This window comes from Perca flavescens, chromosome 3 (genome assembly GCF_004354835.1).
Source record: "Perca flavescens isolate YP-PL-M2 chromosome 3, PFLA_1.0, whole genome shotgun sequence".
NCBI lineage: Eukaryota > Metazoa > Chordata > Actinopteri > Perciformes > Percidae > Perca > Perca flavescens.
In genome coordinates, this window is record NC_041333.1 from 13,958,772 (window position 1) to 13,986,567 (window position 27,796).

The 27,796-nt window shown below is 41.6% G+C and overlaps 1 protein-coding gene across 1 annotated transcript; it reads right to left on the reverse strand.

Moving 5' to 3' along the window:
• Window positions 1-22,114: 22,114 nt before the first annotated feature.
• LOC114553183 (ras-related protein Rap-2b) lies at window positions 22,115-24,824 on the reverse strand. The gene is made up of 2 exons (XM_028574364.1): window positions 23,874-24,824; window positions 22,115-23,226 (listed from the first exon to the last, which is right to left on the reverse strand). The coding sequence occupies exon 1, from the start codon at window positions 24,478-24,480 to the stop codon at window positions 23,929-23,931; it is 552 nt and encodes a 183-aa protein (XP_028430165.1). The 5' UTR covers window positions 24,481-24,824; the 3' UTR covers window positions 22,115-23,226; window positions 23,874-23,928.
• Between the last annotated feature and the right edge of the window lie 2,972 nt (window positions 24,825-27,796).

A 27,796-nucleotide genomic window follows, 5' to 3' on the forward strand; every position in this document is an offset into this window, starting at 1 on the left:
CACAGAAGCGTTTGTCTGATCTGAAGGACGATATCTTGTGTCTGTGCTTTCGAAAACGGTCACAAATCACTGTTGAAAGACATGTTTCATGATGTGACAACGTGAACTTTGTCACTCTATAACACCATCACCTTACTTTCTCCATTACTTCCCTTAAAAAAAAAGTGAAATATCATACTTTACATGTGAAATGTCTAAAAACGTGTCTATTTATAAATGTATCATGCGTATGTAGTAGATATAAAGTTATTGTTTTTACATGTGCTCATTAAGAATTCACAACACAGCACTTGAACCCAGTGACTTGGATAGAAAACAGAGCTAGGTCAGTGTGTTTGTGGGTCTACGACAAGGCCTCCTTTCATCAGATTACAATAGTGCCAGCTAGTACAGCCGCACTACTGTCCCGTCTGGTGGCCAAATGGCAGAATGCAGACTGACCTACAGTATGGCTCTTCTCTTTTTACGCTTTTTTGGGGGCAGACACACTTATTCACGCAAAGCACAAGAGCCCACTCAGTCCCATGAGTGAGAAGAGGCATTCATTGAGGGAAAACAGTGAATTTGGGAAACCATTTGGCCAGCGTTTGACAGGAGGGGAAAGGGCAAACGTTCAAACAAGCACCACACACACACGGACATAAACAGCCATGTAGATTTGGAGCCGCACCATTCCACCCTGTTTCAGTTTCCTGTCAACGGCTACAATAGTATCTGCCTGCAAGCTGTGCAACCCAACCCTATCTTATCAACTGCAGGCTCAGACACAGCCACAATACTCAGCATTGTGTGTGTGTGTGTGTGTGTGTGTGTGAGAGAGAGAGAGAGAGTGTGTTTGTGTGTGTGTGTGTGTGTGTGTGTGTGTGTGTGAGTGTATGTGTGCTTAAGTTAATGTGTTGGTGTATGTGCCCCAGGAGGCAAGGGGGATGAATTCACTTCACAGGAATGCACAGCTGAGTCTGGGAGTTTTTACATCAAAACACCTACAGTACTGTATGTTTTTGATAAACGGTTTCTACTTTCTCCTCATTTTTCTATTAACTGTTGAGTTTTGTTGACTTTACGTCCTGGTTGTGTTTGCAGTTCTACAGACCCTAACTGCAAAGTCAACCTTTTTTTCCTTTCAAATATCTTCTTTGTTCACTTCTGACCTTATATGAAACACACCATGTAGAAAGGTATTAGTTGCCACAAACTGGGCTTACACATTTGATGACAGTGACAAAATAATGAAATGAGCAGAAACACTATACACTATAATGTTAGTTAGTAGGCCCTCGCTTGAACAAACATGCAACATTCCTTTTAATTGCCATTCACAGTTAAAGTGAAATTGATTGGGGTCAGTTAAAGCCCAGGGAGGCCTTACTGCTGTTGCTGTGGGAGTTGGGCCTGTGGGAGTTAGTGTTTTGAAAATGTTACTACTGTAGGGGAAAATTTGCATCTATTAGAGCTTCGTTAATCTGATTAATTTAGGCAAACCTCTAAATAATGTTTATAAGCAATTCTCATTAAATTAGAAGTCATTTAGTATCATGGTCATAAGAAATATCTGGCTTGCAGTTTTTGTCTTTTGTAAGTTATTTAAGAATAGCCTACAGCATTAGTTTGTTGTTTGCATTTATCGACATACTCTTTTTCCATTTGAACTGTGATATGATTATTGTCCATGTCCATGCATGTCCTTCTCTGTCACTGCAGCTGTTACATTCTTAAGAGAACATCTCCATCTTGTACTGGCTTGAATACTTGCTGTTCACCGCCTCCAGTTCTCTGGAAATAGATAAATAACCCGTGGGGAGCGTGAGAGGCACATTCAGAGCTCTGCACCTTGAAAAACAGTAAATTGCCATTTGCCAACCACTGTACCATCGCTTCATCTTCCTTCTCTGACATGTTTTGGAGTGTGCACGCCTATCAGTTATTACACCAAATACTGATACCTGAAGAAAGAATGATGAGACAGTGGCTGAAGACTGGACAAGCTTAATTAAGGCAAAATGTCAAAACCAAATACAGCATATTCTGTTTAAAGCTCTCCAGACTTTTGGAAGAATGTTGTGCACAAGTCTGGAGCCACACCTGTGCATCACATTACGTAGTCTATAAGTCCTGACATGGAAAACTGCAACAACATTTTTTTTTTTCGATTGCTTGGATCTTAATTGCTTGGTACACTAGTGTACTGTATGCAACATTCATGTGTATGACAGAAGAGACAGGAAATTATGCGGAAAGGTTGCCCTTAGCCAATCATTCAAAAAATCATTACTGGATTCAAATTTGCTGAATTGTATGTCCAGTAACAGCAGCTTTTAGGAGTTAAGTGTGATACACCCATTCTCTTACACATGCAAGCACAAGCAAGTGTAAACATACCCTCCCTATTCTTACACAGAACCTGTAGCTGTACTAACAATCTGACTTTTCAAGAAGCCTGTGGCTAAATTACATCCCCTATCATGTACTGACTCATCTACTGCTCTCAAAAGATCTCTCACATTCTACTCCCAAATCTTTAAACTCTGTCTGGTAAAATAAATATTTCATTATTATAGAGTACAAGCACCATATTCTCAACCTTTGCACCCAAAAGTTAGTTATCATTTTAGTGATACAAAAACTCAAGCCTAATCAGAAGTGGCAGTCACAGTAAGTTGAAACATATTACAGTATTACTTTACAAACCAAACACAATGATGTATACCATAATGTAAGCATGTCTGTGGTGGTACATGATACCCACGAATCACAGTGTAATTATATACTGTACACAGAGGGAGTGGATGGAGATACAACCCAGCACCCTGGTTTAAGAGTGCTGTTGTCCTTGCCCCCCAGGCCACCTCTGAAATTCTGTTTCATATCAAATGCCGTTGCTTTTGTTCCTGTGCCCATCTCTTTATCCTTCACCTCCCTCTGCATGTCATCTCTCACTTCATCCCTGACTGTATCCATCTGACTGGCTGAAAAACATTCAAAACAGTCCCGATTAACCACCTTCAAACTGCCTTGTCTCCTTCTCCGCCCCTCTATTTGCATGCCTCTTTCCATTTTTCTTGGCTCTAGTGGCAGATGTAATTGGTCTTCCCCACATTTCAAGTTGTTCATTGTGTTCTGAGACACTGAGGTAAATGGTTTTATGTGATCTGTCTAATCGGAGAGAGAGAGAGAGAGAGACTGATTAGAGGAGATGCGTGGGAGCTTTGGAGTACTTTGAATTCAATGACCTTCCCTTTTCATGCAGTCTGGCTCTGCTGCAAGTCTATGCAGGTATAAAACACAGACAGCCAGTCAGACAGGGGCTAACCACAGGTTAAGGTTTTGCCATATGAATCATTAAGTATTTGCATCTAAAATGCACCATGTCATGCAGACCTAGGAAAATTAAAAACTGAAAATAATTCTGGTTTATCACAACTTGGGTCTTATTTTCATGGTTATGCCCATCATTTCCCCCAGTGGCTAGAAATGGTGATAGGTGTAAACCATATCCTGCTCTGCCTTTGAGAAAATGAAACTCAGATGGGCCGATCTGGAACCTTCCCTTTATGTCGATATAAGGGAAAGGTTACCTCCCCTTTCTGTGCTTTGCCCGCCCAGAGAATTTATTGATGAGCTGGCAGTTTGCCCCCCAACACAGGAACAACAACAAGGTCTGGGACAGCCAAGAAAAGAGACTTTGGATACAGAGGGGATCAGACAATCATCCAAAAAGATGTCATGAGACCTTTAAAAACTGGTTTATCACAACTTGGGTCAGGGATAAAACAAACCATTGTGAGTTATTGATGAGCTCTTGCAACACAGGAACAACAACAAGGTCTGACAGCCAAGAAACACGAGAGATCAGACAATCAGCCAGATTATCTAAACCACTTGATTCAGGGATAAAACAAAATTGAGTAATGGTTAGAACATTAAAGTTGAAGCAGGAAGTCGGTCTGTAAACTGTTAATGTTGCCTACGGACAGTTTGGGTAATAATTTGACCTTTCCTTTCCGTTCCCTCTACCAAATAAATGTGGCTTACCTGTCTGATTGTCTATCCAGATGTGCTGAGTCAAGAGCAACTGGACTATAGATTCCTTAAGCAGATTTGCATCTCATCCAAAAGGCTTCCTCTGTTCTGTCTGATTGTCTAACTGCTTTTGATCATTGCCACAACTGATCAGATCAGAAATGATGCCCATCTTTGAACACAAGACCACAAAAAATCCTTTAAAGGGGTGATAAAATGCAAAACCGATTTTACCCTGTCATAGTTGAATAACGACAGTTTGGAGGGTAAATAGGACATACATAGAACCTCAAAATCCCATTGACACCTATTTCCTCTGCAAATCACACAATTTGAAACTGCCTCTGAAAACGGGCGAATCTGAACAAAGCTAAAAGTTGACGTCAACTTCTCAAATCCTCATTTGGCTCAACCTTCTATCTTTGTAACGCCCCAAAATTTACATAGGCCACTAACTGATCTGAGGTCAGTTAGTCTTCTAAATCTAGGTCGTGCAGATCTCTGCTATTCCATTACGAAATTCACTTCTGAGACTTTTTCATGCGAGAAATCAACTATGTAAAGCTCAAATATGGGCCGTTTTATGAAAATTGATGGCTAATTGCAAATTTGGTAAGTCAGTGTCGGACTTCACAGGCTCCACAATCTGCCGGGACAGGCGGCGGGTCGTGGCCGGGTTTGCTGCCTTCCCTGTCGGCCTCTCCCCCTTCACAGACCCGCTGAGCTGGAGCTCTGTCAGGCTCTCACACACGAGCGGCACAGTGTACTTTAGAAAAGAAGAAAGTTTGGAGGTTTTGCAAGGATATTGAAAATGAACCACGGTCGTAAATGCAGTGTTCCAGACTGTACAATGGAATACTGGCCCAGAGAAAAGGGTTTAGAACGAGTATATCAGACGAGAGGGAGTTGTGGATCTAACGCAGCGCTGCAGAGGCACTGGCAGAGGACAGGCTTGCAGGGGTTCACTCTTCTCTCCCTGCGCTTACTAGCTACAAGGTGAGTTAATTCTTTGGTGGAGGTTTTTTTATGTCGCAAGTGTAACGTTAGAACAACACTAGTTATAATGAAAGTGTCAAAACTTTTTTATTTTGTCTTGGCTGTTTTAGCCGCTGCAGCTCTCGCCTGGGCATGTAACAGACAGTGTGCCTGTGTTTGTGTGTGTGCGCTGTGCAGCGGTGTGTGTGTGTCAGTGTGTGTGTGTCTGTGTTTGTGTGTTTTCGCTGTGAGCAGGGCAGCAGTGTGTGTGTGTGTGTGTGTGTCTGAAATATGAGACCTGCTGTCGCGTCTCTAATGTGTGTGTATTGGGATTCGCTCAACCAATCAGTGCGCGTCTCTAATGTGTGTGTATTGGGATTCGCTCAACCAATCAGCACGCAGCTCATCTAAATATTCATGAGCATACCATATTTGGAAGAAAAGCTGTCGTTCCAAATAGAGCCAAAACACAGGGATGCATACAGTAAGGGCCAAAAAAATAGCACCTGGGCCATTTTCAGCCCAACCAATGTTACATACCCCATTAGGAGACCTTAAGGAACAGTGTGAAATACCCTATATAATCATTCTATCACCCCTTTAAATAGATTTTATCACTAGAGTGACAGAAATTATCACTGTGATGTCAAATGTCATCAATGCAAATGTTTAGAGCCTTGTAATTGATTTTTATACAGAAATGAGTGAAACCAAAGATAAAATAAAGTATACATCCAGACAACAGTGTAGTTTTTGAAAATGGTTAGCTGTATTCTGCTATTGTACAGTAAGCATACATGGTTTGTAGTAAATGGGCTAAAACTTGCAAAGACCTGGTATGGTCCTTTAAAATGTTTATGCAATAGTTAAAATGTTATAAACATATAGAGCCAGGGAGATGGCGGTAGAGAAACAGTCAGAAAAGGGGGAGACAGAACGAGAATGTACAGCTCTCTGAACCGACAAAGTAGATAGACAAACTTCCATATGGTTGGTTTGACGTGTGGGAAGAAGATAAGAGTAGACTTCTGCGTTATGGCTCAGGAAAGGCCTAATGACTCAGGTAGGCTGGGGGCGTTGCTTCGGAGAACGATGGAAAGCAAGAGATGTAGACAAGTATAGGCAGGCAGGTAGGTAGAAAGCAAATCAGCTGGAAAGGAGGAGGAGGAGGAGGAGGAGGAGGAGGAGAGACTGACAGATGAACACCAGACAGGACTGTAAGGTATTCTGTAATACAGCAACAGACGTGAAGGTGCAAACTAATTACAATGCACAATCCAAGTACATGATACTGAGGTTGGACTAATTGTGTGGGCAGTGTGTGTGTGTGTGTGTGTGTGTGTGTGTGTGTGTGTGTGTGTGTGTGTGTGTGTGTAGGGGTTGCTCTGCTGCCTTTGCATGCGGGATTTATCCTTGCCCAGCAGGCAGGGTTGTACCATATGGTCCACAGAGTAGATATTCCTAAAACAACACTCACACTCGGACACAAAGACTCATATGACACATGAACACAGACACGTGCACATGAAAAGAAAAGAAAAAAGTGACGGAGAGAAGAAGAGGAAGAGAGAGACAGAGAGTCATTGGTGAGCGAGACAGAGCCATCTGCCCATCCTGGACTGCTGGGAGCCACTGATCACAAACCAAACAATAATTACACAACAAGCTAACGCTGTGCTGAGTCAAGCAATGAATTAGGTTTGCTTACAAATATGCAAAACGATAGGGCTTGAATAAAATCAGGCAGGCGATAAGACGGAGATAAGAAAATGGTAACCGCTCAGACCTTTCTTCATTCACCATACAGGAAGTTTGAAGCACCTAAAAAGATGACAGCATGCCCTCTCAATTCCCCTCACACAGCCGGCCCTCTGGGGGGCTGGCTGGAGGTCCACTAAGCCCCTCAGAGCCCATATGGTCTAGAGGCGCTCACGCACCCTGAGATGACATGAGAAGGCAAGCCCAGAGGCTGGATCCACGGAGAGGAAGAAGAAACAGGAAGAAGTGAAGGGGGGGACTGGCGACATGTTATGAGCATTCAGAGATGTGCTCTCATGTGTGACACACTTTAGGAAAGGCGTCATTTGTGTGAGCCCATGAGCATGTGTGTGTTTGGATAGCCATTTGTCTGCGCTTCAAGGCTACCGAGGGGGAAACTAACTCTACAGGATATGTGACATGGTGTAATGTGTGTGTGTGTGTGTGTGTGTGTGTGTGTGTGTGTGTGTGTGTCAGGGTAAATAAATAAAGAGCAATAATGACTCTGTGTCATATGATCCGCCTGCACAATGACACTAATGGCATTAGACTGAATGAGAGACCTGCAGTGTGGCCCCCTCCCGTCCCCGCAGACCCCTGTGTTTTCCTCCGTTCCTCTCCTCTGTCATCCGCAGCTCGTCTCCGACACTTTCCCCTCTCTTGCGCTCATTTGTTCAATCTGGTTTATTGATTTGTTTTAGATTATTTTAGACGGACTTTTGCTGCTGCGATGATTAGGCCTACCCACCTTCTTAATTGGATGACATCTCATTAAAGCTGACAATTCACTCAGTGACAAACGTGCCAGATATCAATCAGTATTATCACAATCGGAGTCAACTTGCAGTTCCAAATTGAAAGAGGATAAAGGGAAGCAATTAAGATACTGAAGATGAGATGTGCCTGTTGAAATAATTATCCTGAGAATTCAAGGGGCTCGGTTGTTTTTGATATGTCGGTTTCTTAGTACCACAGAAGTGTTTTTTACATGTGGATAACAGCTTTGGAGACATACTGGATTATGGATTTGCTTGGTGTTTATGGAGTCTTATTAAACTAATACAGAACACTAATTAAAGTACGTAATTGCCGAGGTCCCGGATAAGCGGACGAAGATGGATGGATGGATTGCTGAGAGTTAGAAGAGAAAATTGATAACATTCACATGTATGTACTGTAAATATATATATATATATATATATATATATATATATATATATATATATATATATATATCCAAAGAGAACAAAATCTATCTATCAGCACCTCTAAAGCTCAGTCATTATCATACTATATCTTGTTTGTTTAATCAGGACAAAGACAAAAGTGTACAAACAATAATTCACGGTTTTACAGTGGGGTTGTGTGCTGGACAATTTCATGGGCAAAATGACTTCATGGAGTCTTGTTATCATGTGCCAAAAAATAGTCCAGTACGCAGATTTATACCTTTGGACAGAGTCAAGATGTGCTTTGTGCTAAGATAAGCTAATTGGCTGCTGGAAGTAGCCTCATATATATCGTGTAGCCGTGAGAATGGTATCGATCTTCTCGTCAAACTCTCTCCTGGCAAAAAAGTAAAAAAGTATTCTTTTACTTAAAGGATAAACAGGCTAAAAAAAAAAATCAGAAGGTGCAAAATAAACAAAGACTCTTTCAGCAAGCAGCATGTTGACTTTCCGAAACCTGGACAGATGGTTCAACCACAGCTAATAAAGTAAATGAAGAAAAATGTGAGTGAGAGAAGTAAGTGAGGATAGGCTCAGACATGTCCTGGGGGAGGGAGGAAGAGAAGAGTTAAGGGAAAAGTAAAGAGCAGCACAAGGACTGACATTGAGTCACACAGCAGGAAAGGAAGTCTTAGATGGAGACACCCTTCCTTCCTGTCAGAGCACTGATCACCAACACTGAACACTATTCAGTGTCACATCACATGACACGTGACAAGTATTATGGTGGACTGTATCGTGTGTTGTACTTTGTGCAGTTTGTACTCGACGCTATGTGTTGCCCATAGTAACTTGTTTTAGTAAAACTGCTGTAAGACTCCACATGAAGCCAGTCAGTGTGCAATCAGGGAACAGTAGATTTTCCCCACCGTTTGCCTTTGATTTCACTGCTTGCGATGATGGAAAATTGATCTCCAGGGGTTACATACAGTATTGTATCTATCCTAGTGTTTTCTTTTGGTAAAAGCCCGCGGGCAGCAGGATTAGGCCCCACTGAAATCTCATCAGCCAGACAGTGAACCATTGATCAGCAAATGACTCTGTAACCAAGCACAGGGTGCCAAAGGCAGAAAGGAGCAGTGAGCTTCAGATGTATGTGCAGCTCCCATCTGTTAACATGCTTTTCAGTTATCTTATTGTGCCTGCAGCCCAGCAAGATATTTGCATATGAGCACAAACAAGACTGCAAATATCATTTTGACACCTTTAAAAGAAAGGAAGTAAGCAGGACTGGATGGTATTTTCACAGCCAGACGCTGGCTAAGTTAGCTCACACCACTGAGAGTGTGATCTGTCACAATGGAGGAAATATGCAAATTTAATGGTCTCAAATTGGATACCACACACCCACACCCCCTACCATTCCTCCACAATTGTACCCAATATGGCTGGAGATCTTGGCACTGAGGGACTTGAATTGACCATGAGAGTTATAGCACATTCATGTCATATCGTTCAGACTATTATTACATGCAACCCAGTGGGAAAAATCACGTCACGTCAGCCTCCGACATGTAATTCAGAGTCTAGTTAGGAATTTCTGCCTGGTACCATGACTCCCACTTGCTGCAAAGAACTACAAACGTTTCAACAAACTGCTGGAAAGCCACTATCGCCGGTAGTTACATCAAAATAAAATCCAATAACAACACTAAATCATTTTGTTTCTGGTTTCAATTGTTTACAAACTGCTACAAATATATAACACAACAAAACAAGAAAATTCAAGATTTTCATCTGGTGTGATGTGACTAAGTTAGCAGCGGGGGTAACCATCTTGGAATATGACGTTAATGCTCACAAATTGTGTTAACAGGAAGTTTTCCAACACTGCATGAATGCACCATTAATCACCTTAAAGATACCCTATTGACCTTTTTTTAACACTACTGGCACTACGGTTTGTGCCTTGTGCTGTATTAGCATGCACACAAGGACCCATGTTTGTGCACGAGCATGCAGGTGACAGTTTCCTGCTATTCCAGTGATTAAAAAAGGGTGCCAATGCCAAGAAACATATATATATGCCCGAGCAAAAGGCATGGCAAAAATGCAAGTTTCAGAAAGAAAAAATCACCTTTGCACATTTCATGAGGAAGGAAACACATTTCTGTTTCATAGGCCTAAAGTACCAAAATAATGTGATTTGTAGAAAAGACTGAATATAAACACTCGACAGGGCACCTTGACTGTAAGTATAACTGCACCAACATGCCAAAGCAACATGTTCTCCAATTAATGACAAAATTATGACTTACAATTCAAATCTCTATAGGTCTAAAGTATATACTTTAACACTGCAAAGCAAAAGTGCTGTTAACCATAGTGCAGCAGGATCTAGAGCCCAGTGATGTGGGTCAGTAGACTGGAGATTCCCACTGTCACAAGAGACTTCCTCTTATATATCCTGTGTGGAGCTTTGGAAGAGGAAGCTCTGAGCTATGAGCAATTTCCTGAGAGCCTGGCCTATTTGAAATTCCCAGAAATGAATTCAATGTAGAGGGTCATATCTGGGGCAACCGCGACATCTACCACATATAATGACAGTTTCTTGTATAATCATAATGCACGTGCGTGTAGGGCAAGTATATATATATATATATATATATATATATATATATATATATATATGCACAGTACTGTGCAAAAGTCTTAGGCAGGTGTGAAAAATTGCTGTAAACTAAGAATGCTTTCAAAAATATAAATAATATATATTTAGTCTTTATTCTTTGAAGGCAAATATTGATTTGATTTAGATTTCTCTTCTGTTCATGCACTGCATTTTGTTAATTGATGAAAAGAAACTATTAACACTTCCATTTTTGAAAGCATTCTTAGTTTACAGCATTTTTTCATACCTTCCTAAAACGTTTGCACAGTACTGTATATACATGCAGGTATAATTGTACACACTGTACCATCAGCACAAAAATATCCCAATGGTTTCGGCGAAAATGAAAGAGACCTATGTGTGACTCATGTTGTAATAACCTGGTGTGATGCGTTAACAGTGACATGGCTGCAGGGGTATGAATGTTTGGTTCTGACTACTACGTCACGCTCACTTCCTGCGGCAGAGTATTGGCGGTGTGTGGGACAGATGGAATTCTGGGTGGGGCTGCTGTGTAATTGTACAAGGTAAACTGAGTGAACAGTCAGCTGTGCCGCACACTTATCAGGACCATATTTGGAAAATGTTTCCGAAAGGTAAATAAACATGCTCTGACACCGTGGCTGTTAGTTATATAAATGAATGATAATAATGAATATGATAATGTAAAAAAAAAAAAAAAAAAAATCTACAAATCCAGTTTTTAACATTAAATTATTTTCTTCTTTAAATTGTGCAACATTACAAACTTTCACAGAGATGTTTTTTTTTTCTTTTTTACTTTAAGGGCAAAGTTTATCTGAGTATTATATGTACTGACTGCTTGGGATGTGTTCGCTAGAATCCAGAAACCCTTGAGACAAAAAAAAATGTTTTCCATTTTCTTGAAATTAGTTAAGGGTTAAAGGTTATCTAAAAAACACAACACTAAAAAACAAGAGCCTTTTTGTAGGTTTGTGTTTTTCTTACTGTGTGGATGAGCTGATTTCTTGTATTTGGTAATATGATGGTATTAAAACGCCCCTATTATGCTCATTTCAGGTTCATAATTGTATTTGGAGGTTGTACAGAAAGCTCCTCTTTTCACCCTGTGTGTTCAGGTCTCTGTTTTAGCTACAGAGTGAGGCATCGCACATGTATCCCATCTTTGTTGGGAGGTGCACAAGCGCAGTAGCTAGTAAGGATCACATCATCTAGCTCAGTGGTTCCCAACCTGGGTTGCGGGCACCCGTCAGGGAGGCGGCAAAGATCACAAAGCAAACCTTTATCTGGTTTGACGAAAAAAAAAATTATGATAATACACTAGAATATATAAAGTCTGTATAAAAGCTATATATTTTTGTTCTCACTTAAAATTGTATGCAGGCTACTTAGTAGGCTAAACCTCCGGGACCTCTTAACCTGTGGACCTTGCTGTCATCAGGTCAGCTGCGAGCTGCTATCATCCTCGTTTTTCCTGCCACCACGGCATCACTATTTTATGAATGAAATATTTCGGAGAAACGTAAAAGTGCTGACGACTCCTCTGTATCAAAAAAGAAAGTAAGGCTCTATTTCGAGTTACCTCAACTTCGGTTTCGGGGGCGGGGGGCTCACCTTTTCTAAGACATAAGTAAGGGGGGCGCCAAGGAAAAAAGGTTGGGAACAACTGATCTAGCCGTTTGTTTCTACAACTTCAGATGGTACAAGGCAGGATTAGCCGGGAGACTTCTCCTAAACGAGGGCGCACTTCCAACTTTGCGTAGAATACCCGCAGAACCGGGGACATGTATGTAGTTCTTTTGTAGATTATGGTGAACTAGTGTGTGTTGTAGCAGTGTTTTGCCATTGAGAACGAGCTAGCATGCTAGCGCTAGCATGCTACGGTTAGCCACCTCGTCTCGGCTAATGATGTAGAAAGTTTTTCATAATATGGGCACTTTAAGAAAGTTATGAACATGACATTTTGGCATTGTCAAGGCCAATATTACCATATGTTGGTTTGAAAATGTGGGATATATCCTTACTATTTTGTCCCTAGTTAAAGGGATACTTCACCGATTAGCTTTGTGTCAGTAGAAATCAGGTAGTATTTTTGAATGACCGTGCTTCCCTCCCTCATGTCCCCCTGATACGTATTGTTCCTAAATCGTATTTTTGCATCATCGGAGGCATTTTTCGTTTTGGCTGTAGTCTCTAGCCTCGGGCCAAAAAAAGCCAGAGTTTTTTTTCCAGACACACAATACAGCTATCTCTCGTATCAGGGGGACATGAGGGAGGAAAGCACGATCCTTCAAAAATACTACCTGGTTTCTACTGACACAAAGCTTAATGCTAATCGGTGAAGTATCCCTTAAAAGGACAAATTGAAAACATATATCTTCAGAGCTCACACAAATGAGGCAGTAAGGCATTACACACAAACTTCTTACTATATTCTTACTATATTTCTGTAGCTACTCTCTCCCACAAGATTCTTTTTCTGCCCCTGGTTGCTCAGGTTATAAAAGAGATGTTGCATAACTCTGCCTCTGGAGAAAAGTCTGATGATGAATCTGGAAAAGGAAGGCCGCAGACGGATGGAGACAGAGAGGAGGAGTAAATAACTATATAAACACACCTAGACAGTAATATGGTCTTTATCCAAAAAGCTTCAGTTCTTGACCCACCAAGGAAAATGCACACCCTGAACTGAAAAGGCACAGTGACATATAACTAGAAAGACATAGCAAGCCAAATTGTAAGAAAGAGATGGCGGGAATTACAGAATAGACAACAGTCAGAAACTCAGTGGAAGAGGGGGGAAAATGATTGCAGAATGAGAAAAAGAAATGGGATTACAAATGGGGGAGGAAGGTCACGGATGTCACAGCATGTTAGTCAGAATGCTGACGTTGCCGTAGTGACAGGAGTGCAACGCCAGAGTGGTGGGAGGCAGTCACATGCAGAATCATGCCCTAGAGGAGGATGCCACAAACCCTCTTCTGACCACAGATCTACCAGATGGGGGGATGGAAAGGAAAGGAGGGCAGGAAGATGAAGCTGATTGCAAGTTACATGTTGGGGAAAAAGTTCAACTCTGTGCGAAGCGGGAAGCAGAATAATGTAGTGAGTGAAGACAGATTTCTTTGACCAGAAGGCCAAAGTTCAGACCCCACTGACATCAGGCATCCTGTCCTGCTGTAGCGTCCATAGCACGTCATTAAGTCCCACCAGGAGCCAGTTGCACCAACTCTTCAAGTAAGAGCCTAGCTATAACTGTGTTTACTACGTGGAGATTTCCACATCACAAAAAAGATTAGAAAGTATTTAAACTCAGTAGCTATACATGAGTGTACATGTGAAGATATCCAACCAACTGGCAAAGCTAACCTTAGCTTGCTAATATATATGTTTAGATTGAAATGTAACATTAGATCTCACAACATTTTACAAAAATAAAACAATAGGCCTATAGGTCAAATTACAAAACTGTTGGCCAATAAGCAAATAATGTCAGGTTGGTTAGCACAATCAGGTATCTCTCCCTGATTCTAAACTACATAAATACAACTAACTCTGAAACACGTTTCCCTGAATGTACGAATGTAGCCTATAAAAGATAAAACCAAATACCTACATTTACTAAAAATTGGCTGTTAAGTGTGCCCCCGTATTCTGGGTAGCGCAGTACTTTTCTATGACATCGCAAATTGTTTTTCTTAAACCAAGGTTAATTTGATATGGACTTGTGGCTTCTACAGAAGTATAAACCATTGTTTCCCAATCTTGTAGCTCGTGGTAGGTCAACCTTGGATGTTTTAGACAGTATGGCTAATAATCCAAATCACTATGGAGAAAATGAATTGGATTTTCAATACCAGAACAACAGTGTTGAGCTCTATTGGATGGAGCGACAGATTAGCTACTCTTTACCAGTGTTGGGAGTAACGGGTTACAAAAGTAATGCAATTACAGTAATGTATTCCTTTTTGCTGTAATGCAGTAATATAACGCATTACTAATTCAATTTCTGTAATAATATACCTGTTACAATCTCAGTAACGTGAGTTAGAGACAGCTGTGTGTCCGAGCTGCTGACAGATATACTGTAAACATGTCAGAAATTAATGTTTAGGCTTGCTACACGAAAATATCATTGCATTTTATTAGCCGTGGGAAGTAATAATGCCGTACTTTAATACAACTATAAGGTACTTTTAATTGAGTATTTTCATGTTCTCCTACTTCGCTATTGTACGTTTTACTTCTCTATTTGTATAGCTTTAGTTACTATGCATATTTCAAATTAATTATACAAAATATTATGAATAATCTATGATGTATTAACGTGGATAAAGAGGAGACATTATTGATCCGGTGGTGAAATTCACAAGCTAGCTGCCAAGTCAAACTTCCACTGTTATTTTGGTGGAGGTAACTCAAAAGTAATGCAAAAGTAGTGCAAAGCATTACAATTCAGAGACAGTAATATTATAATATAACTAATTACTCTCAAATGACAATAACTCATAATCTATAATGTATTACATTTTGGAAGTAACTTGCCCAACACTGCTCTTTACTAGCTTAAACATTTTTTTAAAGTTTTGAAGATGCAACCCGATTTAGTAAACCACTTGTTTGAAACTAGCTAGTAGTTTTTGAGAACGGAGATAGGACTTTACACAAACTCTGGATTTACAAATAGCTGGTAGAACCCAACCCAATCCAGAGATGCTGTTTTGTTGCCAGCTGTGCCTTGAGACATCCTTGTGGTGGGGGTGGCAGTGGTAATGGGGTGTGGGTATTATTATATCACACACAAAAAATTATCACAACCAATAGTTTCAAACTTCTAACTTTGCTCTTCTGTGGTTTTTCCCCAAACCTTCCAAAATCACATAAATAGCATGGTCGGGTCCAAACGATGTTGTTTCCCCTTCTCTAAATGTGACCTAATGCATCACTTCTAAACATCTGATGTAACCCTATGATCAAACAGGGACACAAACTACATGGTAGTTTTCAAGTATTCAAGGCCCGTTTCACTTCTTGTAAGACCTCTGTCATTCAAATGAGAAACCACACCCAAACCTCAGGAGCTACTGTACATCTGAGGCCTGCTGGAGAGCAAAAGCCTGACTCAGACTGGAGGCAACAACAGAGATGTTGTTCAGTCACTTAATACCCTTATACATGTAATAATCCAGGCAGCTCAACATGCCAATCATACATTTAATTATACCGACAGAAATCAAGATGAGATGGCACTCTGCTATGCCTCCAAACACTTACTGAACTGATCATTTCCCATCATAATTAAAACACCTATTGCAACTGAGCTCAATTACAAATCAGGTCCTTAAGCATTCCTCGTCCTCACTGACACCAGTGAACAAAAGCTATTTTATCCACACAGGGGACGTTGCAAAGTAACTAGTCCTGTCTGGCTGTCTGATTTGGCCTAGTTTCCTTTTCAGATCGAGCACTGGTCTGGTGTGAACCGAGGCAACTGTGCTATGATTATCTAAAGATGGGTATAAAGAGCAGTTTGACTGCATGCCCAGTGGGAACCATCTTGTGACACAGTGGGGCAGTGTCTGGAGGCCTTTTTAGACAAACCCTGCACTCTCTCTTTTTATCCTTTATCTCTGCTGCTTTCTCTCTCTCTCTCTTCCGCTACCTTTGTGATTGTTGTAGCTCCTTGGTGATATTCCGCTCTTGGCCTCTATCAGAGTTGTAATCAGGAAAAACAAAACAAGGGCAGCTCTGACAACAACAAGGAAAAGCAATTTCCAATCAGACAAGAAGGCCAAATGCAAGGCCAAAGCCCTGAAATGAACACAGAAATACCACTCCTTGTCACATCCAAACTTTCTCCCTCCATCCATCTGTCTTTCAGTTCAGGCTAAAGACATGTCCAGACGTTACAGTTGAAGGAATGACAGGAATGAGTGGAATTGCGGGGCATTCCCACCTTGGCACAGTCAGCTCTGAATGAGAAGGCCACTCCCGGATTTGCAGAGAGCTGAATGAAGAAATGAATGGATAATCAGTCACTTCTTACTCTCAACTGGCCCTTGTTGTGTTTACTCAGTCCAGTAGACGTACACAATGAGAAATACTAGTTTACACTATCAAGCCCACACTTCTGTACAGAGAAAGACAACAGCGCTCCAAAACTACTGCAATAGATAACATTCTCCAGCAAATTCTACATATTTGAAGATCTCTCACAATCTACTGTCCATCTTATGACAATAAGTGATATCACACTTAAGGCGCTGACACACCACCCTGATAATCGTCCGTCGGACAGTCTGGTGAGGTCAGTGACTTGAGTCTGTTCGGTGTGTTCCGTGCCGTCAGCCTTCATTTTGGCCGATTTGACATGTTGAATCGGAGGGCGAGCCGTTGGACTCAATGACCAATCTGATTGGTGGAGTGCTAGTTGAAAATGACGAGCGGGATAAGCCTGTCGAACGCCTCTCAAAATCTGACGAAAATCTTTTAAAACTGACCTTTGTCGATTTGAAACGAAAACAGATTCAGCAACAGTATTGCTTATTTCTCGCTTAAAATGTTTTCAGAAACACATTTCAGTGAAACCGAACCGCCGTTATGGTCGGCTGGAGAAGCCAGACCCCACGTGACGCGTTTGTCATTTTCGGTTTTCATTTTTTGGGCGACAATACAGATTAGCGTCACCTGCAGTTATGGAGACGTATTACGTCTGGCGCACGCGCAGGACGTACGCTCAAGTCGGCGTTGCTTCGGTGTGTTCCGAGGCACTTTTTGGACCTCTGGGAGCCGACTGATCAGTCCGACTGCCTCTTCTGCCGACGGTCGGCCGTCGGGTTGGTGTCTCAGGGCCTTAAAATGCAGTATGGCCAAATATTATGATAATCTAAGTCTCATGGACTAATTAACAACTGGGTAATAAGGAAACGGACAGGTCGAATCTAGATACTTTTCCTGTGAGGGGACATTTAACAACAGAGGAGGTGAGTTGCTTGTATCTGGACAAAGTCTTGGTGTTGGAATGCTGCAGGAATCTAAATTGCAGTGGTGTTAAATGTGCACAACGTGGGTAAACTGCAGTGTGTGTTCATGTCTGAGTGAAAGAGAAAAAAAACAAAGCTCTTTCAGCCTTTAAGGGGAAGACAAACAAGAAGTGAATGGTTATTTCTGTGTTGTTATGGTAATGCTCAACACAAACCGGAATGACTGTGACACAAACTATAAAATGAACAATGCTGCCGCGTATCAACTACATGCAAGCAAGTGTAGTTCTCGTTAAATTGTGAGGGTCGAGTGATGTTATGTGTCAATAGAAACAACATCTAGAGAAAGACAGGCGCATAGAGTCAAATGGATGTCAGAGAGCACAGATACAGTACATAACAGGCACATCTGCCAAGAAAACCGGGAAAACGCAAAAACCACACTCTTGAACACAACAGAGCCTCAAAAATAGCCCAGATGACGCTGAGAGAAGGAGAAGTCTATAATTCAGCAAGGAGCCTATATAGTGATTAAGTCCCATGTAAAAAATGCAAACACACACCACCCACTCTCACTGGCTCTTTTGCAACACTTCCTCTCAGAGCAACTGCTACCAACAGCAAAAAAAAAAAAAAAAAAAACACCACAGATCTGTGCAGCAAGCAACACACTTAACCCTTATGTGATCAAAAAAAGATCTATATTTAGTTTATTGCAACCAAAGAAGGGAAATTATTTATCGAAGGCTGTAAAAATTCTCTTTACACAGCAGAAATAAGTAGCTTTAAAAGAAAAATCACACTTCCTGTCATGAGCAAAATATATGTTTGTGGCAACTACGAGAAAGATGATCAAACAGACAGACAGCCTCCTCTCTTACAGTCACCATTGCGCTAGTGACTGAACTCCCATAGGTCACGAGGCCACCCTGAGCAGCCATACCACATCCCAACCCCCCTTAACCATGGCAACCACATCACATGACCATCTCCCATGACCAGCATCCACTGACAAGCCGGGCCATCTGTAAACCTGAGCCCCGCTGATTTCCTCTTGGCTGCAACTAAAACCAATAGATTTAAAAATAGCCTAATTCAATTTCTTAAAATAAAAAAAAGAACACTCAAATTCAAGTATGCAAAAATGTGGCTGCAACATACTGAAACAGGCTGAAACCAACTACTCTCACAACCACACAGAGACAACGATGGTACTGAGTTGTGCAACTAAAAACAAGGGAAGGAAATAAGACTTTCAACTTCTTACTCTTTATTCTCCCTTATCGCTTTAGAAAGAGATAGATAAAAAGAAACAGGAACTCAACGGGCCCTCTTTCTCTCCAAAGGGCAAATTCTTCTGCTATCAGATGTTTACACCACAGCAAGAGACAGAAGCTTTGCAGCAGCCGAAGATGGGGGTGGAGGGGCGGGGAGCTATGCCACAGTATCTGTGGCATAGTAATACACCACCAGTTAAACTATATTATTTCACAGGCAGAGTTCAAACTCAGCTCTGTTCACGTCTAATCACACAATCTGTATCAACGCCTTGAAGGAATTCGCCTTGACTTTTGTAAACTAGCCATGACTTGTGGTGGATGGGAGGAAGATCTGAGGCCTGCTATCAACAATCACACAAACACAAAGCACCTCTGCACCTCTGCACAAAAAAAATAAGCTTTCTTTTCAACTTTAGGGAAAAACACAGAGTGTGTGTACATACATGCACAAAGGTTTTCTACTCACACACAGAAAGCAAAGACTGTAAAGATTGTTGTGTATATATACACTCACAGTAAAGCTTGGCAATAATTCAATGTCAACAGTTCAACAGTGTTGTGATGGATAAAACATGTTGCGTTATTTAGCAAATTAGCATGTCTAAATTAATGATTTGAAGCTTATTGTAACTTAAGAAATAACATAATTAGGCATTTACATGTCAGGACTTTTGTCAAATATAATGCATAGCACCAGAACACACTGCAATATGCATACATTTGATTATTTTTATATGGGATGTGGCATACGTTAACTATATTGTGGTATATATATATATATATATGGTAAAAAGTCTTATTAATAGCAGAATATTGATTTCAACCATATTGCCCAACTGTATTGCACACCACTGTTCAATCGCACCTTTTGGATGCAATATTCATGCTGAATTGCCCCCTCACACAACCATGCACCCTGACCTCCCCGTACCCCACAGTGATATAGTGCAGGCAAAGCCGAAGAACACATATGATACCACTGCTGACGCTGGCTAACAGGCACAGATACCCAGATACCCAGATACCCAGATACCCAGGCCTACACAGTTCCACGTAGCGGTCTGAGCCTGTGCAGGACAGTGACAGACAGACACATATGCTCAGACTTCTAAGACACATACAGTACATACCATAACACAACATACAGCGCAGCTTGAAGACCAGCACATATCTACCCTCAGAAAGACTGGACTGAAAAGTGAAGTTGGTTTACTCTGCCCCCCCCCCCCCAAGCCATACTGCAGTCGACCAGCCAGCTGGGGCTAGGTAATCCCTGTAGGTAAACAGAAGCAGAGCAGGGCCTGCTCAGTCATACCGGCCTCTCCACATCACCTCACATCACTACACCCACACACTGCACCCAGGCTGAAGCTCTGGGCTCAAACACTACTACACCCACACAGTTAAAAGAGACATTTCTCTGGAGCCGCATAGCTTGGCCTGGCCGTCTATTACTGCATTGTGAGTTGAGTAGATAAGAGAGGTTTTCCTCTTGATCACATTTTGTTGGGGAATATGGGTAAGGTTCATCAAAGAGACAGGAACGACATATCTCCTCAGGTACTTCACGATTATCTCGACACAACTTCCTGCTGTGCATGTGCTCTGATTACCTGACAATGACCATGTAAACACTGCAACAGACAAGAGTTACTCATTTCTTTTTCAACTTAGTCATACCATGTACACACCTTGGTCTGGTTTCTTTCAGATTTTGATTTGGCACATGCATCATAGTGGTCTCAGTGTTAACCACACGGAACGTTAGGCGTTTTAGAGAAAAGGCATGGCTAGGCAGCAGTATAAAAATAAAAGATTTTTTGGCTTTCATTTTACTTTTACTACTACTACTACTTTGTATTTAACTATTGCATGCAATAAAGCTTCCATTAAGGTGCCCAGTAAATTTGTGAACATAAAATTCAACAAACATATCGCATTTTCCTCATTTTTTGTGGCATTTTTAGGCCTCTATTTGACAGGACAGCTTGGACTTGAAAGGGGAGAGGGAATGACATGCAGCAAAGGGCCACAGGCCAGAACCGAACCTGCGGTGCACATGGAGCGCACGCGCGACCAGGTGAGCTAACCAGGCACCCCGCATTTTCCTATTGTACTCCTATTTCCTGTTAACCTGTGGGTTATGCGCATCTATCAAACACCTCATGTAAGTTTGGGTTTTGGGGAAAGTCACGTTCCTGTAAACTATGCACACATCCTGAACATTACCTTTTTGACCTACTGTATTACATTGGGTATTTGTTAGGGATCGACGAATTATGGCAGATTATTGGAGGCGATATTTGACAATTTGCAGATTATCTGCATCTGTGTTTTATTTGAACGATAGTCTCGCTTTGACAGACCCTCCTCCAAAGCGTGCTGAAGGAGGGTCTGGCTACTCCACATGGCATTGGGGGATGGGAGGAAAACATGCTCTGGTTTAATGGCATTTCTTTAAACCAATCAGAATCGTCATGGGCGGCGCTAAGCTCCGCACAGAGCCGCTGCAAAATAGTTGTGCGAGAGAAAACTCAGATTGGACAGATAGTCTAGCTAGCTGTCTGGATTTACCCTGCAGAGATCTGAGGGGCAGTTAACCATAGTCCTCAGAAATCCACCAGAGTTTAAAATACCAACACAAAAAAAGCGCAAAATACGTGCATCCGGCTGAATTTCCTGCGGCACCGGAGCAATCCCAGAAGTGGAACGTCAAGGATATTAGACTATTTTACAGATAACCAATTAAGTTAATTCATTAAAAAAAAAAGTGCTCTACTTTGGCTCTGCAAGCAGTCTGCAACACCTGCAAACTGCAACTGTGAACAAACTGTTAGCATGTTAAAACTTCAGGAAGCTATTTTTGTTTTTATTTATTCATTGTTTTGACTGTGTAGTACGTTTAAAGTTTCAGTTTTATTAAATAATTGCTTAAAGCATTTAAACTAACTTTTGTGTTGGAGTTTGGAACATTCCAAATTGTTAAATTTCAACTAAAAGGTTTTCATTTTTACTGTACAGTCCAAATATCGGTTCCATTATCTACTAATAATCTGTATTGGTATTGGCCTTAAAAAGCCAGTATCGGTCGACCCCTAGTATTTGTAGTAATCCCATTATTTCTGTGTATTCAATCATGCTGAGCTGATGTTTAAGCAATTATAAACTGCTCATGAAAACTTTCTTTAGGATCAGCAAACTGGCAATTAGTCATTGTAGCAACACGTTGAAACAAGTAGATGTCAACAAAGAGAAAACACAGCCTGGTTTCTTTTTAAAAAAAAAAAATGCAATTTGTATTAAAAGTCTTGTTTTTAAAACAGACAGCCCCATTCTTAAAGGGCTGGTCTGAAATTAAACTTACAATCAGGTTAGATTTGTCAACGGTACATCATCACATTTCCTGTTAGAAACAACAAAATAAACATAAACATGATTTGATTTAAGTGGTCTGGAAAGGTAAGCGTTTGGTGTTGTTATCACGTCAAGGGAGTTTCCAGTACCTGTGCATTTCAATAAAATAGGTTTGGCCAGACAAAGCAGACATTGCAAAAATTAACACCTTAGACTTCAAAAAGGCCAACGTAAAACACACAGAAAACCGCCATTCCATTAACAAAAAGCCTATTGTCGTTTCTTTTCAGCCACCACCCATACAAGATTATCCAGAACAGTTTACTAAATTGTGGACTGCCACGGCGAAGGGTTCTTTTGGTGATAAATGTAGGTTGGCACTAAATCTGAACAGCTGATTTGTTTTGGAAAGGCACTCGACACAAGGGGCGATGGGGTCACCGTCCCCATGTCACTTCAGTTAAGGTCCTCTCACACACTGAAGGGAGATGAAGAAAAAAGTGGCACTCATCATGTTTACTCCACCAGCAGATAAGTGGTGTCAATTTCTTTTGACTTTGGGAGAAAAAAAAATATAGGATTTGGAGTGTTGTGGAGCATTGCTCCAAAATGGGTTAGGCAGAGATATTTTACCCGCCCCAGACTGTGCAGTTTATTTAACAAAATATACTCTTATCTCTCGGTCTTCTTATACAGAAATATCCATTTATGACAGTCTCTAAGTGTTGCCCTCTGTAGCTTTTCCATTGGGGTTTAGCTCCAGCTGTGAGTACAGTTGGAACTGGCAAAAGGGGGGGGGAGGGGGATGTTGCTGAAACTCAGGATCTGCAAGTTGACATCAACGGTGGACACTGATCTTGCAGCAAAGATACTCCAACCCAGCAGAATTCCTGAAGAGAGGACCCCTCCCTCTGAGTCGCAGTTGCTCCCCTCCTCCTCCTCTCGTCCCCCTGCAGCATTCCTCCCTGTATTTTCCTCCAAGGCCAGGGTGAGACACGAAGAAGAGCTCAACAGTACACACTTGCTGCAACACACTGCCACAAACAAGAGATAAGAAGAATCATGAGTGAACTGCAACAACCTCTCACAAAAGATGAAGAAAAAAAAAAAACGACACTGCTTTTAAGGTTCATTCTGGGATGGGCTCGTAAGAAAAACAACAACTTGCTGAGCCCTGAAATGTAGGCCATGAAAGAACATTGGAATCTCCCGACTCCTGTTAACCTCATTGTGGAAAATACCATTTGAGCAGTTGTTTAATAAACTACAGACTAACGTTAGGTGTACAGATTGAACCACTAACTTTGTAAATCTAATTAAAAGTCAGCCCTAGCTTGCCCCTCCAGTTCTGCAAATTAGTCAGACACTTCCTCATACTGCTTAGCAAAGCAATTGACTGCAAGTGTCCTACTTGTAAACTGTGACAACTAACAGTGAGCGTTTATGAACGAGAACTGACAATAAACTAAATACACTTAAAATGCTCATCTTTAAAAGTGAAGCCAAGTTGAGCATACATCCGGTGTATTGCTGTCCACTTCTCCCTTAATATGGACATGTGTGCTAAGAAAGGATTTCAATAACATGTTTATAATAAGTACTAATTGGTTATATAGTGTCACTTAATACAACTATTAGTAGTGTCAGCTTTACGTGTGCAGTGTATGGTGTCTCAACTTACCATTGCAAACTTAAAACCGAACAAAGAATAAAACTTTATGGTTGTCCTTTTTTTCTTAAAGAATGACACAAGACGAACAGCACTGGTCGTCGCCATTTGGCGTTGAGGCATAGTTCATCTGTCGGACAATCTCTGCAAACAGTTCGTCCACCGAGGTTTTATTTTTGGCTGAAGTTTCCATGAACGGGCAGTTCCATTCGTCCGCCAGTGCCTTCCCCTCACCGGACGAGACCTCCCTTTCCCCCTCCAGGTCCACTTTATTTCCAACCAGAATCATCGGTACCCTCTCGTACCTTTTCACCCGAATGATCTGGTCCCTCATCGGTTTGATATCCTGGAAGCTCTGCTGGTTCACCAGGCTGTAGACCAGGATGAAACCCTGCCCGTTTTTGATGTACAGGTCTCGCATGGAGGCGAACTGCTCGGTCCCCGCCGTGTCAAGGATCTCCAGGACGGACGGAGAGGAGTCCACCTCGATCTCCTTCCTGTAGAAATCCTCTATCGTGGGGTCGTATTTCTCTATAAAGGATCCCGTCACGAACTGGACGGTTAATGCGGATTTGCCGACCCCTCCGGACCCGAGAACCACTACTTTATACTCTCTCATGTCTGTTTATACTGTCTCAAACAGCCGACACCGAAGCTTCCTATCCGCCGTGAGCCCGCTAGCCGCCCTGCTGGGTTTCAAACCGTTCACCGTTGCGCCTCCGCCAGCAGTTTTTGTACGGTCTCCGGTCGAAGGATACGGGGCGTGGCCGTCAGCTATCGCCGTGCAGGGGGTAAATACGGTTGTTTCGGACCCACGCTCAGCATTTGTATTGTGGCATGTTGAGTTCCTGACGACAGCCCAGCCGGTTCTTGAGCAAGCTTCCCCCCGTTTTCGTTCAAGTAGCCACCGTGCGCCCGTTGCTCTCTTTGGCAGCGTCAAGTCAAACGCAACAAAAACCCTCTACTTCCTGTGTCAGCTATCAAAATAAAAGCGGCATTGCCTAATGCGTCCTGCAACGTCCATCCAGTTACGGTTACACTACTTGTTGAATAAAACAATTTGCAAACTGTATTGGTATAATTGGCGTTGATTTGCGTATTCCTGTCGCTTATTATCATATTAATGTAATAATTACACCATCTTGAAGGCGAATTATTTATATTTCCCGTATAGTTTTTGCTAAGTCTAGCTAACTTGACGCCGTGAACTCTCTGCGCTTCCTGCCCACACTCAGCACGCAGTCTGCGTCCCACGTCACTCAATGATTACTCGCCAGTGTTTAGTTAAAGGTGCAGTGCGGCTGTTATCGCAGAGTCAGCGCGGCTGCTACTCTCGGTACACACGCTGACACACCTTGGTTTCGACATCACTGATCTTTGGGCTTCCTACTGCTTGACTCATTCTCAGACAACTTACTGGAAAGGCCTATCTGCTGCAATTTGTGCAGTCAGCTCATTGCTTAACCCCCAAATGCAATGTGTTCTTTTTTTCTCCTCTGAAAACTCTGGGTCCATCACATGAGTTTCAATATTTCCAAAGATACTAACTTGGCTAAGTCTAGAATATTTCAAAATTTAAGGGGAAAACCAAGAGTTAATATGTGGAAATATGTGGATTACATACCAGCAAACCTGAATGAAAACAAGTAGGCCTACAATGAAGAGGAAGTGACTAACATTATCAATCATGTGAAGCATGACCCCATATATGACGCATTATAGGGCATTTTCCTGGCATGTCCCCACACTCCTGTGCTTTTTTTGTTTTCTTGATGTAGGCCTAACCCAGTACCTAATTCATCTCCATTTCCTTGTTCAGACTTGTACCATTAAGCCTATTTTCTGTAGTCAGTCCGATCAACATCTGAACCAAACCTAGACCTAACTGTACCAGGAAGAAAAGTTGTTTGTTCTCTTGGTTGTCTCACAAACTATTCTGAATATGAAAGTGCCTAAATATACACAACTCATGAATTGTGGTGTAATCTCTAATCCAAGTGGAAACCATGTGGTAGTGAAACTATGACTGAAATTAATAATTTAAGTCATCACATACAGGCTATCTCTGTTTGTGTGTGCATGTGGGTGTGTATATGCTCATCCTTACATGCTCTTGTAAATTGCGAAATAACAACTGTTTCCAATCAATGCCCATCAGCGCAGCACAGTGATGATTAAACCACACTCGTGACCTCATCACCTCGAGGGATGGCTGGGAAAACTCTGCTGGATCAATCAAATTTTAATTCATCCGCAAATCTCTAACAGTGATACAACACAGTCATGCAGTGCGGTTAGACCAATCTGTGAATCAGTTTGCATTGTTGTGATTGTTGAAGCTCAAATAGTGTCATAGGATTTTCATATACCTACACACAGATGGAAGCAGATGCAAAACAGCTGTAAACATTCAGAGGATTTTGACACAGTTTTGGATAACAGTACAAGTGGATTAGCCATGTGGGCTATTTGAATGCCCTGCACCAAGACCTTCCCCAAACTCTATTAACAAACAACAAGTCAAAGCCTATATGAAGACAATCAGCGCTCTGCCCCATGGGGAGTGAGGGTAATGTGACCTAGAGCCTTGTGATGTGGATTGTCACATCTGTGAGAGTGATCACCCTGAATGTAAAACCAGGCCATCCTGTCAGAGTTTACTTTCACACACCACTGATAATTAGATAGACATGGTCACTTTATCAATGAATGGTATTCCCAAACCCCCAGGTGAATTCCCCACAACAAACTAACAAAGAGCTGGACGCAGGTGATGTGTGGCCTTTCACACGGTTGTCATGGAGTTTATGTGGTTAATGAAATTAACCACAATGGAATTTTCCTAAGACACCCAACAGAAATAGCAGAGGCCTTCAATCACTACTTTGTTGACACTGTAGCTGAAATCTCAGTTTCCTAGTAGATCAGGACAGAGTGTATCCAGTAACCACAGTAGACCCTGCCTTTACCAAAAAAAAAACATTACTGAGACAGGAATCATGAAAATCATTAGGTCACTCAAACCTTCTAAGGCAAAAGATGTGTTTGGGATGGATACAACTATGCTCAAAGACATTGGCTCAGTTTTACTTAATCCTATTACATTGATTATTAACCTCTCAATATCAACTGGACAGTTTCCAAACACCTGGAAATCAGCTATTGTTACTCCAATTCTCAAATCTGGTGATTCAAATTCCTTAAGTAATTATAGGCCGATCAGCATTCTCCCAACAGCATCCAAAATTGCTGAGAAATGGGTAGCTGAGCAGATTGTTTTCCATCTAGAAAACAGCTCCACCTCTCTCCACCCAATGCAGCTTTGCTTTAGAGCCAAACACTCAACAGACACAGCTAATTGTCTTTTTTTAGAGAAAATAAAATCATCTCTGGATTTGGGTGGTGCTGTAGGTGCAGCATTTCTGGATCTCAGGAAAGCTTTTGATACTGTCAATCATCAAGTTCTCCTTGCCAAGTTATCCAAATTTAATTTCTGTGATGGTGCGATGACATGGGTGGAATCTTATCTAACAAACAGGTCTCAGTCAGTTTCCATAGATAATCATAGATCAAAGTTGGTGAAGTTACTTACTGGTGTCCCGCAAGGATCCATTCTTGGTCCTCTCTTGTTCAGCATATATATTAACGACCTTCCATCTGTTTGTCTTGAGGTTGAAACCATAATGTACGCAGATGATACTGTTTTATTTGTACATGGCAGATCCAAAGCAGACGTTGCAGCTAAGCTCACCAGATCCATGGCTCAGGTTACAACATGGTTACAAGAGTGTTGCCTGCAACTAAATGTCTCTAAAACAGTTAGCATGTTCTTTTGCAAAACCAATAGATACACAAGTGACCCTCACATAATGGTTGAGGGTGAAAAATTATAGGTTGTGAGTGAATTTAAATATCTTGGGGTGCTAATTGACTGG